The following is a 12769-nucleotide window of genomic DNA, read 5'->3' on the forward strand; positions in this document are numbered from 1 at the left end:
CCGCAATCTTGTTTGGTGGGGATGCTGTGCTACCTTGCTTTTGATAACTGCTGCCGATGCCACCTTGATCCCATTCTTCAATCGGCTCTGATAAGCGTCAGGTCAAGAGACCGGCCTCGAGATGGACACACGTTCGGTTGCCTCGCCCTGAGCTTGTAGCTGCGACTCCAGGGGACAAAGAAGTAGGGACAGTCGTAGTCAGGTCGATCAGCGCTCGGGACCAATGCAGCTGGCTGCAGATACCTAGGTAGCAAGAATGGCACCGCTCGGCTCTTGCGTGCTTCCAACGGCTGCCCTCGTGCTTCACTTCCCGTCCGCTCTTTCCCTGAACAACCCCCCACCCCAGCATCCTTGTCAACGCCAATGCGACGAGTCGCCCGTCCTTCGTCCCTGCCCCAGCCCAGATAAGCATCCGATTGTTCCTTCCTCTTCCCCCATGTCTGTCCACCAACGTCCGCCCATTTCCACCAGATGGTGCCTTTCCCCCCCCCCCCCCCAGAGCCCAGCCCCCATGCATCCAGGAACACCGCCGCGTCCTTCTCTCCGTTCCTCTTCGTCGCCTTCGCAAGACTTCATCTCACCGAGTCACTGACAACAAGACGCCCATCTTCATCCCATCCCTTGCGAAACGCTTCCAGGCGCTCGATCTGGCCTTGTCAGATCCCTCGAGTCGCCACGGCCCACCACCAATCATCTTGCCTCGACTCTCGAACATTTGAACCCTCGAATCTCCCTGCTCCCCCTCACGACTCACCACTGGAATGCCGCTGTTCAGATACCCGCCCAACGTGTGATTATTGACCCTCCACATCGACTGCTGCCACAATCATTGCCGGTAGTTCTCATTGTTGCCGCTGCTGCCGCCAGCCTCCCTCTGCGGTTCCCAGGAGACGCTCCGTCCCGTCCCAAGGCGGGCCATTTACGACCCCGCCCACGCCCAAAGCCCTAGGGACTCCCGCCGTCCAGACCATGGCATCGCACCGGGATATAGAGCTCAACACACTCAAGTTCAAAGAGGACTCCTTAGGCCAGGGGAGCAGCTACAGCATGCGCGACTTCAGCCTGCGCGAGCCCGTCTACGACGCCTCCTCCAGCCCTTCTCGCTGGAAGCGCTTCGCCGAGAGCTTCCAGCGCGATCCCGACCGCAGCATCCTGCCCAAGCCCTCCAGCGCCACCGGCTTCCTCGACGAGGATGGCGAGGAGCACGAGCTCGACCCTCATTACTATGACCTACGCCAAGCCACCCTGCAGACCGTCAACTCGAACCTCGTGAGGAGTCTCAAGGGCCGTCACCTACAGATGATCGCCATTGGAGGCTCCATCGGTACCGGTCTGTTTGTTGCTTCAGGCCGCGCCCTCGCCAACGGAGGGCCAGCTTCCTTGCTCATCGCCTTTTCGCTCGTCGGCGCCATGCTGTACTGTACATGTCAAGCTCTCGGTGAGCTGGCCGTGACCTTTCCCGTCGCCGGATCCTTCTCGGCCTACTCGACGCGCTTTATCGACCCCTCTTGGGGCTTCGCCATGGGATGGAACTATGCTTTCCAGTGGCTTATTGTGTTGCCGCTGGAGATTATCGCCGCTTCTATTACCATCAACTATTGGGATGAGTCGGTGACGCGCGCCATCTTTGTCACCATCTTCCTCATCGGTATTATCGGCATCAATATGTTCGGCGTTAAGGGTTATGGCGAGGCTGAGTTTATCTTCTCTCTCATCAAGATCATTGCCGTCATCGGATTCATCTTGCTCGGCATTGTTCTCAACATTGGTGGCACCCCGGGCGAGGGTTATGTTGGTGGGCGCTACTGGCAAAACCCGGGCGCCTTCAACAACGGCTTTAAGGGCCTCTGCTCCGTCTTTGTCACTGCCGCCTTCGCCTTTGCCGGCACCGAGCTGGTTGGTCTCGCCGCTGCTGAGACGGCCAACCCGCGCAAGTCCCTGCCTACCGCTATCAAGCAGGTTTTCTGGCGCATCACGCTATTCTACATTGTCGCCCTTACCCTTGTCGGCCTTCTCGTGCCACACAACGACCACCGTCTCATGGCCGTCGAGTCCCCGATCAACGCTACCGCCTCCCCATTCGTCATCGCCATTGAGGAAGCCAAGATCAGCGTCCTTCCCGATATCATGAACGCCGTCATTCTCATCGCCGTCCTCTCCGTCGGCAACTCGGCCGTGTTCGGTTCCTCCCGTACTCTCGCCGCTCTGGCCGACCAGAACCAGGCCCCCCGCATTTTCTCGTACATTGATCGCAAGGGCCGGCCTCTGATGGCCATTGGTGCGGCCGCCATTGTCGGCCTCCTTTCTTATATCGCGGACATGCCTGAGCAGTCCGACATTCTTGACTGGCTCCTCGCTACTTCAGGACTATCTTCGATCTTCACATGGGCCTCCATTTGCTATTGTCACATCCGCTTCCGCCAAGCCTGGCGCGCCGCCGGCCATCACCCGAGCGAACTCGCCTGGCGGTCCCAGGTCGGCGTCACCGGCTCTTGGTGCGGCCTCATCATGAACTGTATCGTCCTCGTGGCGCAGTTTTGGGTAGGCGCATGGCCCATCGAGGTCGACGAGCTCGACAGCAAAGGCATAGCAAAGTCCTTCTTCCTGCGCTACCTGGCCGCCCCCGTCGTCGGAGTGTTTTACATCGGCCACAAGCTCTACTACCGAACGACATGGGTCAGACTGTCCGACATGGATGTGGACACGGGACGACGGGATTTCCACCTCAACATCCTGATATCTCAGGAAGAGGAGGAGAAGAAGACGTGGCCAAGATGGAAGAAGGTGTACAAGTTCCTGTGTTAGCCGCCGTTCTGGAGAGGAACAAGCATGGTGTGTGAGGGTCGGTAGTGGATGGGTACGGGTAGCCTGGCGTTTGGCGCTTTTTTTTCGGATTCCCATGGAGTAATGATTTGAATACGTGTTCCCAGGGCGCGGCAGGGGAGGCAAGGATACCTGGTTTCCTCATCCTCCTCTCTTGGCTGCAATACGATATGATGGGACGGTCATGGATTGAAGGGCCGGCAATTCTGGGATATGAGATGACTACGGTTGGTTCGCATTGTCAGATATAAAGCTGGCACTAGCGCGTATTTTTTTTTTTCCACATGCGGGCAGAATATACCTTGCTTTTACTTTTGAACCCTAAGTCGGGTGAACGTTCGTAATATCGTAGTAGTGGATGTGACTGAACATTCCGAAAACCCGCGCTGACGCAGGCATTCTTATCACCGAATCTTTTTTTAGGTACAGCTGATTAGAGGGAACTCTGCAAGTGGATATTTCTTTTTTTCTGTTTTACTTCCTAGGCTATCAACGGACGTAATACAGGTTTACAACTTGTAGTAAAAATACGCCCTCAAGACCATTCGTCTCACGGGAGAGGAGGGGGGGCGGCCTCCCCGGTTATCCAGCACGAACCGTCCCCCTCTCTCCTACCCCAGATGGCGATGCAACAAAACAAATTCGGGAGGAAAAACAATGGGGGTAAACGGGCGAATCTGCGCCGCATGGAGACAAGAATCGAAAGCGAGGTAGCTCATGATTCATAAGCCGCGTGTCCGTGGCATCGTCAAGTGACAAATTGATGGAAAGAACAGAGAGATTAGATAGAGTGCGGACAAGTCAGACTGCTGTTGCCGCCGGTGCTGCGAGAGTCACTTAAAAGTCCCAGTTGAAGCTTGAGTTCTTCTGCGCTCCCGACGTGCCCTGCTTCTTGCCGTTGTTGGCCTTTGGCGTTGGTTCCGAATCTTCGCCGTAGAGCCAGTCTCGGTTGGTGCCCTTGCGGCCACCCATGCCGTCGCCGGCAATGTGAATGCCTCCCGCGTTCTCCTTCTTGGCCTCCTCGGCAGGCTTTTGCACCTTGCTAGGAGCAGGAGACTTGTCCTCAATGGCGAAGTGAGGGTCAAAGTCCTTATGGCGGTCCGACAGGTTCGTGATGTTGCCCAGAGCTCGGTTGGGAGCAGGTGTAGGTGCTGATCCGTCCTCATTGTACAGGTTGTTCTCATACAGATGGGAGCCTTCGTTCTGACCTGCACCGCGGGGCCGGCCAGAGACGCGACTTCCAGGCTGGGGAAGTCCATCGTCAAGGTATTCGAAATGGGCCTCGGCATCGCGGCGAGGCTTGGGTGGTGCGTGGTGCACAGGGGTCTCCTGAATACCAGAGTCCTTGTCCGCGTCCCAGTGGCGGACATCCTGGTGGCGGAACGCCTTTGAAGGCTGAGGCTTGTGGGGTGTGGTGAAGTCTTCGAAGGACCAATTTGCGCCGTTCTTGGCAGGCTTGGGCTTGTGCGCATCGCGAGCGGCAACCGCGGCGGCAGCATCCTGAGGATCAGAGCCATCGGCGAAATCGAAGTGGTTGTACTTGGTGGGATGAGGGCGGTAGGCCTTGCTGGGGCTCATGGTAGCCTCGGGCGATTCAGGCTCCAGTGGCGCATTGGGGTCAGCGTCGAAGAGTCGCTGGGGCTGGAAGTTCTTGCCGGCGCCAATCTTGGGCGCTCGTTCGCGGCCGGCGCTGGGTGAGCTCGGGTCTTCGGCAGGCGCATCCGTCAGGATGTCAGTGAATGACCTCTGGTGAGGGCGGGTGCCTGCGTATGGTGACACGACAGACTGGCCGTTGGTCTCGTCAGCCGCCTGCTGCTCGCGAGAGGCGAACAAGGACAGGGACGCGTGGGGATCCCTGAGGATGTTCTGGGATGCCCTGCGGGAACGAATCGTAATTTCGTTCGTGTCGGGTGCGCTCGCGATTCTGCCGGAGGCCTTGAGGGCAGTCGTGATCAACTTGGTTTGCTCCTTGCCATCGCGAATAGGCCAGTTGCGTCCGGACTTGCCAATGATTTCGAGCTGCTTCAGAAGCGAGCCCTGATCCCAGGTCAAGCGGATCTGTGTGATCTTGCCTTCGGCATCGAAAGTCACGAAGTGAGTCTGGGAAGCCAGGGGTCAGTACACCATGTGGGCAACGGAGTTCGCGAGCTCTTTGCTGGCCAGACATACAATAGTAAAGTAGACCTTCTGGTCAGCCAGGAAGTTGTCGTCAAGTCCGGGCAGGTAGGCACCACCGCTCGTCACGAATTCGAGGGCCGTCTCAATCTCGGCTGCTAGCGCATCACGACCCTCCACCACGTCGAGTATGTCCTCCTGGTGCTTCTTCAGCTGGTTCCGCTGGGTGCTGAGGTGCTTGATAATGTCGGTAGGGCCGTTGAAAGTCGAAGTGGTGGTGATGTAATGGAGAGTCGCGTTCGCGGCGAGCAGCGCCGAGTTGGGGGAGGCGAGAAACTGCCGGTACGCCGCCGTGGCAGACATGGCGAACGGAAGCGAGATGGAACGTGGAGAAGCGAGGTTGATGTTCAGTGTCTCGGAAACTTGTATCAGCGTCTGATCGTGTGGGGTAGTCGTCGGTGGGTAAAGTGATAGAAGATGGCTTGCAAGTATGAGGGAAAACTAGAAGAAGAAGCTGGTGACGATGAACTGAAGACCAATGTTGATCAAGGTAAGGTAGGCAGAGTAACAAGGGGGGGGGAGTGGGAAAAACAAGACAAGAGACAACACGTGTGAGTGGCTATGCTTGACGTGGAGGAGGGCCAGAAGGGAGAGGGGGGAAGCTACCGTGTGAGGGTGGATGGAGGAAGGAAAATTGAAGGGATTGCCCCTGTTTCTGTTGTTGGTCGTGGAGGGGGATGCAAGGGGGGGCAAGGGGAAGCCCAAACGCGACTCTGGAAGGTGCCGCAGCGTGGTGCCTGCCAGGCGTTCTGGGGCCGTGGCTACCCCTGTGGCGCGCATTGGGTTCAGGGGACTGGAGGCCACTAAACAGGTACTGTCGTCCATGCATGATATTGCCCTAAATTACAAGTCCTCGTTAGCATCACCCAGGAATCCCTTCGTCGAATCTTGAGCTGGGCTTTCGGAGGGCGGGGGCAGGTGGTGAGTAGAATGAGTAGAATGCGCCGCCATGAAGATGGGCGCATGCTCGGCTCCCGCAGTTAGGATGGCAGGGCAAGGGTCAGGACAGCGTGCCAATTGGCGAAAGACATAGCATTGTTTGTTTGACCCGATCGAAAATTGGCACAAGCTCCATCCGAATTCCCTGAGCATGTCTATATCGTTCAATATGCCGTCCATCATCATCAAGATAGCCATAACTTGTCAGTAGAAACGCAACTTGTCCACGATGATAATAAACAAAGCAAGAATCACAACGCGAACCCAAAGAAAGGTCCGGCAGGGATGTCGCGTTTCGGGCTGGACTGTGTTTCACATGGGCCGCCATACCATAAACGGATTAGCGTGGGCAGCCCTACCCACTGGGGTTACACGCAGAACGGCGCGGAGAAGCTCCTCCTCCACGACTCCACGACGCATGCCGAGCTTGTGGACAACGTCATCGGGGCGATTCCAAGCCATGACGGATGAAAATGGCCGTTATTTCATTACTCAAGCTCTCACTCTACCTGACAATGTCTCAGCCTGCCTCTTATCCGTTGACGATGACGCCGCCGTTGCAGTGAATAACCTGCCCGCTTAGAGCAGAGCTATCCGTCGAAGCCAGGAACACGACGCACGTTGCGATCTCTGATGGCTGTGCCGGACGTCCCATGGGGCTTGTGAAGTTCTTCTGCGCTTCCTCATTCATTGTCGCTGGGATGAGCGGCGTCCACACGGGGCCTGGTGCGACAGCATTCACGCGGATGCCCTTGTCGACATACTGGTTGCTCAAGCCTCGAGTAAACGACACGATGGCGCCCTTGGTTGACGTGTAGTCAAGCAGGTCCGGTCGTCCAATGTAGGCGTTGATGCTCGCATTGTTGATAATGGTCGCGCCCGGCTTCATGTGGGGCAGGGCATACTTGGACAGGAAAAAGAACGGGTGGATATTGGTGTTGAAGGTATGCAGCCACTGGTCCTCGGACAGGTCCTTGATGTTCTCTACCATCATCTGGTAGGCGGCGTTGTTGAAGAGAATATCAATGCCTCCGAGCTTCTCCAGTGCTTCATCGACGATCTTCTTGCAGTTGGCCTTGTCGGTGACGTCGGTAGCCAGCAGATGGCACTTGCGGCCGTAGTCCTCGACGCGCTTCTTGGTTTCTTGGGCATCGTCCTCTTCGTTGGGCAGATAGGCGATCAGCGTGTCAGCACCCTCCATGGCAAAGAGGATCGCAGAAGCGCGGCCAATGCCGGAGTCACCACCGGTGATGATAGCCTTCTTGTCTTTGAGTTTCCCAGCTGCCTGGTAAAGTTTCTCGCCGCCGTCGGCTGTAGGGATCTTGTCGAACTTGGGTGTCGGGTGAGGCATGTCGCCCTCCTTGCCTGGGAAGCTCTGATCGGTCACGGGGACCTCATGGCCTTGCAGGTCGTGTTAGAATCGCCATAGTAGCTATTGTGGTGAGTTGGTGTATGGCGTACCAGGTTTAAATTGCTCGGACATTCTGAACGGTTTATGCTTGATTGAAGTGCTTGAATTTACCTGTTCCTCTGAACATACGTGCGAGAGAAATTCAACATCTCGAGTCCTTCAACGCCTGTAGTCTCGTGTTTTTATCGGTTTCAATGAATATGGCTGTGGTGTTTCGTCATAGGTGCCTCACCAGAAGACTTAGGCGGGTGTAGTGGATCCAGGTAACATGATCGTCATTGACAGGTAATGCCCTACGTCTACAATCAGGTCAACCGTAAGGATAGGTTGAGATGCCGTTAAGTCAAAGTGGTTTTAATCTCGCAGTACTTGATATGAGCCGTCAAGTATGCAAAGGATACATATTCGCAACAATCCGTAGAACCCCTTGCCGCCTACTGGCCAAAAAGACCCCGCAAGCCCTGAGCCCAAACTCGGTGGCCACTGATTGTCTAGTTTCCATCATCGCCTTGACGCGACTTCTTGACGGCCTGATTGTCGACACGTGCGGCGGGATAACCACGCATTGTGGCGAGAAGCAAAATGGTGCGAGACGGGACGAGGTTGATCAAGGCGAAAATTGGGCCAACAACGATGAGCTCTCTATCATCGATCACCACCTAGATAGCTAGCCTTGGATGGCAGAAAACTGCCTTCCAGTCCCATGAAGGTTCCGGCAGCAGTGAATTGCATGTGCGAAACACCTCTCGAGGATCGTTTGGTCCTCTCTGACGTCACGTCGAAGGCACGTGCGTGCTACATCAAGCGATTGTCTTGGCCGAACAACTTGTCAACCCCAGGCTCAACCGATAACACAGTCATGACTATTCGAAATGAGGCAGTAATAATTTGGACCCCGAAAAGCCCTCCGACAGAACACATCTTGGCATGCGGGAAAGTGTAGGATGGATTTTCCTCGAGGAGGGGTGGGGGGACATCGCGAGAATGCAGCATCAGAGAAAGCATCTTCACAAGAAACATGACAGCTCCAACCACAATTGGCCAGAGTGCTGTAAACGGCCGGACATATGTCCTAGAAAGACAAAGCTTGCGAGGACGGGGGGTCTCCGATGCACGATGGGCCACTGACAGATTGGAAAAATGGAAGAGAAAAAGGAATATATAGGGTCCAGCAACCAGGTCGAGATGGATGAATAGGAGGGCTGGATCGATATGGCCGCAGGATCGGAGTACTCATGCCTACCCACCAGGTGACAGACAACTCGTGAGGACGCAGAGTGTGCTGCATTAGAGAAGAAAGCGGCCAAATGAGGAGGCTTCATGGCTCGGCCAGTCCACATGGTCCAGTTGGATCAAGCAAGGCACCTGCTGGGGAAGGACGCACCACCACGATGTACCTACCTCAGGCAGGTAGGTGGGTGGGTGGGGAAGTCGTGCAGCGGAATACATGTACAAGGCGCAGCCAGTCGAGGCAGGTAAAGGGAGAGCTAAGCTTGGACCGCTTTGTGATGGCTCACCGGGAGGCAAGAGCATATACCTGCCAGGCAGGGCGTGCAGGTTTGACAGGCAAACAGGTTCAAGGACAAATCGCACCGACAGTCATTGCCCCGATTTGCCGGTCCGGGTTGATGGGCCCTTCCGCGAATCGGGAGCGGGGCAGGTTCGGAGGAGGCAGGAGGCAGGAGGCAGGAGGCAGGAGGCAGGAGGAGGGAGGGTTTGGCTGTCGTCGATTGGCGAAACAACCCCTGCTGGCGACACTGCTTGTATTCAGACACCATGTTGCTTCCTTTTGCTCCAGCTCCTCCAAACTCCTGGCGTGCAGTCCCTCATCTCCCCCGATGATCGTGGAGACTGAGAGGCGCCGCGAGTTCCGGGCCATGTCCATACCAAGATCCCCGCAATGAGCCTTTGGTATCTCTATTCGTATAGCCACCCGACGTCGTCCGTCCCGTCCGACCCACCCCACGCCGGTCAGATCTGGCGACATCTTGTCACGTCTCGACATCGCCGCGCCACAGCGCCAACAATACCACCCACACTTCCAGGCCACGGCACTTCAAAGATCGAGAACAGCTTGTGACGCCTGGCTTGTAGCATTGGCCAGTCAGTCTTGGCTGTTGGAGGGCCTCGCCCTCGGACTCATCTGATCTATCATCGGTTTGAGCACCGCGAAGACCGGTCTCAGGCCAACCAGAACTCTCTGTCGGCATGGGAACAAAAGTACCTACCTCTAACGGCAGGAGTCAAAAACATGCGGTAGTTCTCATCAAGGTTCCTGTCAGAGAATCGAAGCAGCAGCGGGTGAGCCCACTTGGTCTCGGTGAGACGATGTTCTGAGATGCCGCCACGGAACAGGGATTTGGCGCAAAGCCGCTCGCAATCGTGGGCATCACCATACTGGCCGCAGCCAGCTCCTGTGCTCCCCTAATCCGTCGGACTTCGGCAAGGGGAGGCCGGAGGAGCTTGAGAAGCTTCATTTGTCCTTGCCCATATCATCAGCGCCGCTTTGTAACCCCACATACTCTTACGACGCGAAACATGTTCACCATACATACTACTGATACTGTACTACACGATGCGACACACCATAAAACTGAAATTGATATGTGATGACTTTCACAGCTCCCTCTCCTACTTACATCTCCACTTATGCGCTGCCGGATCGAAGCCGTGCTCGCCTGCCTGGTCGAGATCTTGAGATCAGCCATGATGCTGGGTCCGTGCATCATAGATGTCCTTCGCCCCCTCCTCCGCCCTCCTCGCTTGACACGCTTGACACGATACAGTCTCCATGGGTCAGATGCAGGCGACAACCGTTGGTGAAGATGGGGGTGGGATGGGGATGGAACGCTGGCGCACCTCCTGTATCCCCATCTTCCCTTCCCGCACACCATGGCCTCGATGACATGACAAGTCAGATACGCTAGGACATAGATGTGCGATGACCCTTGAGCCCGTGGCTGACTTCCTCATCCCGGCATGCGACGTTATTCCCGCACGGTTCACTCCAGTCACTGACATCTTGCTTCTGCTGGCTTTGCCCGCAAACTTTGACCCTGGTACTCTCTTCACGCAAGATGATGGACGCTACCCAGTGACAAATCTTCGCCGTGCCTCCCTGCCGTACGGATGACGGCTGGTTCTGGTCTGATGTCTGCCATATTTGTGCGTGCTCCGGTGCTCCGCGCGAGAAACTACGTATGAATCCTTTCATCCCCTGCATTCGTCCCCTGGTTAGACGTGTTTCTAGCCACTCGCCCGACACTCTCAACCCTATAAATGCTCCATGTCCTCTTAGGTTACGAGCACGCACACGCGTCGGTCACAGCCAATACTGTTGGGGGTTATCAGACGCCATAGTACACCCACGTTGCCCACCATGGAAGACTACTCAAACATCAAGTCAAGGGGCGTACAGATGTTCTACATCCAGCTCGTGTTCCTCATCATCGCCGGCCTCTTCGTCCTGCTCAGGGTCTATGTCAGGGCCGTGTTGGTCAAGAAAGTAACTCTGGATGACTGGCTTATTTTCCTTGCTATGGTCAGACTCCTTAGTTCTCCCATTGTGGCATGAGCTAACTCAATCAGCTCATTTACCTTGTGTATGGTGCTGTTGCTCTTGATGGCATTCGAAACGGCGCCACTGGAAAGTCCCTCGCCGAACTCAAGATTGACGATGCGGCTGTCTCACTACGGGCGTGGTACATCTGCGAAGTTCTCTATGCTCCTACGACCTTGGCCATCCGCGCGTCAGTCTGTGTCTTGCTCCTCCGCCTCGCCTCGAACAAGATTCACCGTTGGATCATATGGATCAATCTTGCCGTCGTGAGCGTCGTCTCCATCGCCTTCTTCTTCCTACTGGTCTTCCAGTGTAGCCCCGTCCATTTCTTCTGGCGCCAGCTATATGGAATTCAGGGCACCTGCATCGACCGTAACATCGTGCCGTACGCAACCATCGCTCACAGCGTCATCTCAGCCTTGTCTGACTGGTGCCTTGGACTGCTACCTATTGCGTTGCTCTGGAACGTAGACATCAACAGAAGAACGAAGGTCATCATTGCGATTCTTCTGAGCATGGGCATGGTGTAAGTCCTTGTCGGTTGCTTGGACGTCGGGTGCTAACAAGACGAAGTGCTGGAATCGCCCTCATTGTCCGCATCCCTTTTGTACGCCACATGGACATTTCCATGGAGTTTCTATACGCGACAATGTAAGTCCTCAGACCAGGCTTCCTACACCACAATATGCTGAGACGCAACATCAGTGACGTAGCCATTTGGTCCATCATGGAACCTGCCCTTGGCATCATCGCAGCTTGCACAGCTACCTTCCGTCCTCTTTTCAAGAATTGGGGCTTTGGATGGACAAGTAGGCGAGGCCCTCGCAACGACAATGTCCACAGCCCTGACCAGAAGGGCACGGAGCTCTCGTCGACCACTCACACGGTATCCAAGCACTTGAGCCAGCTTGGACCAAGCGGCGAGTCGCAGATGGAGCTTAATAACAGCGGCAGTACTGTCTCAACACCCAGTTCGCCGAGGGATATCGAGAGTGGGCAAATCCGTATTAGGTCTCCGTCACCGACATACCGAGCGTACAGTCCTGATGGACCGAGGGAGAGTGGAGAAGGGCACCCAGATATGCCGGCACCACCTGCAGCGCGGCGGCAGGGTGCCAGCGCCATTTATTCAGAGCAAGTGTGAGATTTTTGGAGGAGTCCGAGTGAAACTTTTGGTATGATATTTATGATGAGAGTAGAGATAGACTTACAGGGAATGCGAATCATGACTCCTCTGCTGAGGTTACTAGAGATGGTGTCCGGCGAGCTGAAGCTTCGAAAGGGAATCCGGATGCCATATGAACGATTTATGTGGCACTGACAGGAAAGGCCGCATCGCTCCCGAACCTTACCAGATTCAATGCACATCGAGTGCTGCATCAGACATCCTCCAAATCCATGTTCGTCCAGATCGTGACCGGGCGAGAGATTGGTAGCATTACGCTTGATACTTGGCTCAAAAAAAAAAAAAAGAAAGAAAGAAGAACAATGGGTAGATACCCAACTCGAATGCGAAGTTATTCTCGAACATGATTCTGGTCGCCGCGTTTGTCCATATAGCACAGGAGTTCGGCAACTCCTTATGCCAGTGTCAACTCGGCTCCGGACCAGGAAGCCAGCATATCCTCAACTTCATTTCAGCCAAGAACGGTTGTCGTTGAATGCGGCGATATGCGTTCAAGTGTTTATTGCTTAGCTGCTTCAACTCGCAGATGACCGTGCAAGTGGCGGGCCGAGGCATCAGACGTGGACGAAACGGCACGGAGTGTGAACGGAGACCTCAAAAACTAGAATACAGGTTCCAAAACTGCCTGGAACTACTGCTGAACAGATTGATATGATGCTGCCAAGTCTGGACTTCA

The 12769-nt window shown here is 55.5% G+C and overlaps 4 protein-coding genes across 4 annotated transcripts; 2 read left to right on the forward strand and 2 right to left on the reverse strand.

Moving 5' to 3' along the window:
* Nucleotides 1-969: 969 nt before the first annotated feature.
* On the forward strand, nucleotides 970-2805 carry VDAG_03185 (general amino-acid permease GAP1; the record flags this gene model as incomplete). Its single annotated transcript, XM_009657050.1, has 1 exon — nucleotides 970-2805. One exon carries the CDS (start codon nucleotides 970-972, stop codon nucleotides 2803-2805), a length of 1836 nt encoding a protein of 611 aa, XP_009655345.1.
* Nucleotides 2806-3660: 855 nt separating this feature from the next.
* Nucleotides 3661-6399, reverse strand: VDAG_03186 (uncharacterized protein; the record flags this gene model as incomplete). The annotated part of the gene is made up of 3 exons (XM_009657051.1): nucleotides 3661-4923; nucleotides 4993-5373; nucleotides 6310-6399. The coding sequence occupies 3 exons, from the start codon at nucleotides 6397-6399 to the stop codon at nucleotides 3661-3663; spliced, it is 1734 nt and encodes a 577-aa protein (XP_009655346.1).
* A 70-nt stretch (nucleotides 6400-6469) lies between these two features.
* On the reverse strand, nucleotides 6470-7420 carry VDAG_03187 (general stress protein; the record flags this gene model as incomplete). The annotated part of the gene is made up of 2 exons (XM_009657052.1): nucleotides 6470-7338; nucleotides 7399-7420. The coding sequence occupies 2 exons, from the start codon at nucleotides 7418-7420 to the stop codon at nucleotides 6470-6472; spliced, it is 891 nt and encodes a 296-aa protein (XP_009655347.1).
* Nucleotides 7421-10727: 3307 nt separating this feature from the next.
* Nucleotides 10728-12051, forward strand: VDAG_03188 (uncharacterized protein; the record flags this gene model as incomplete). The annotated part of the gene is made up of 4 exons (XM_009657053.1): nucleotides 10728-10853; nucleotides 10937-11433; nucleotides 11542-11558; nucleotides 11621-12051. 4 exons carry the CDS (start codon nucleotides 10728-10730, stop codon nucleotides 12049-12051), a joined length of 1071 nt encoding a protein of 356 aa, XP_009655348.1.
* Nucleotides 12052-12769: the final 718 nt, after the last annotated feature.

Source organism: Verticillium dahliae, genomic scaffold (genome assembly GCF_000150675.1).
Source record: "Verticillium dahliae VdLs.17 supercont1.5 genomic scaffold, whole genome shotgun sequence".
NCBI lineage: Eukaryota > Fungi > Ascomycota > Sordariomycetes > Glomerellales > Plectosphaerellaceae > Verticillium > Verticillium dahliae.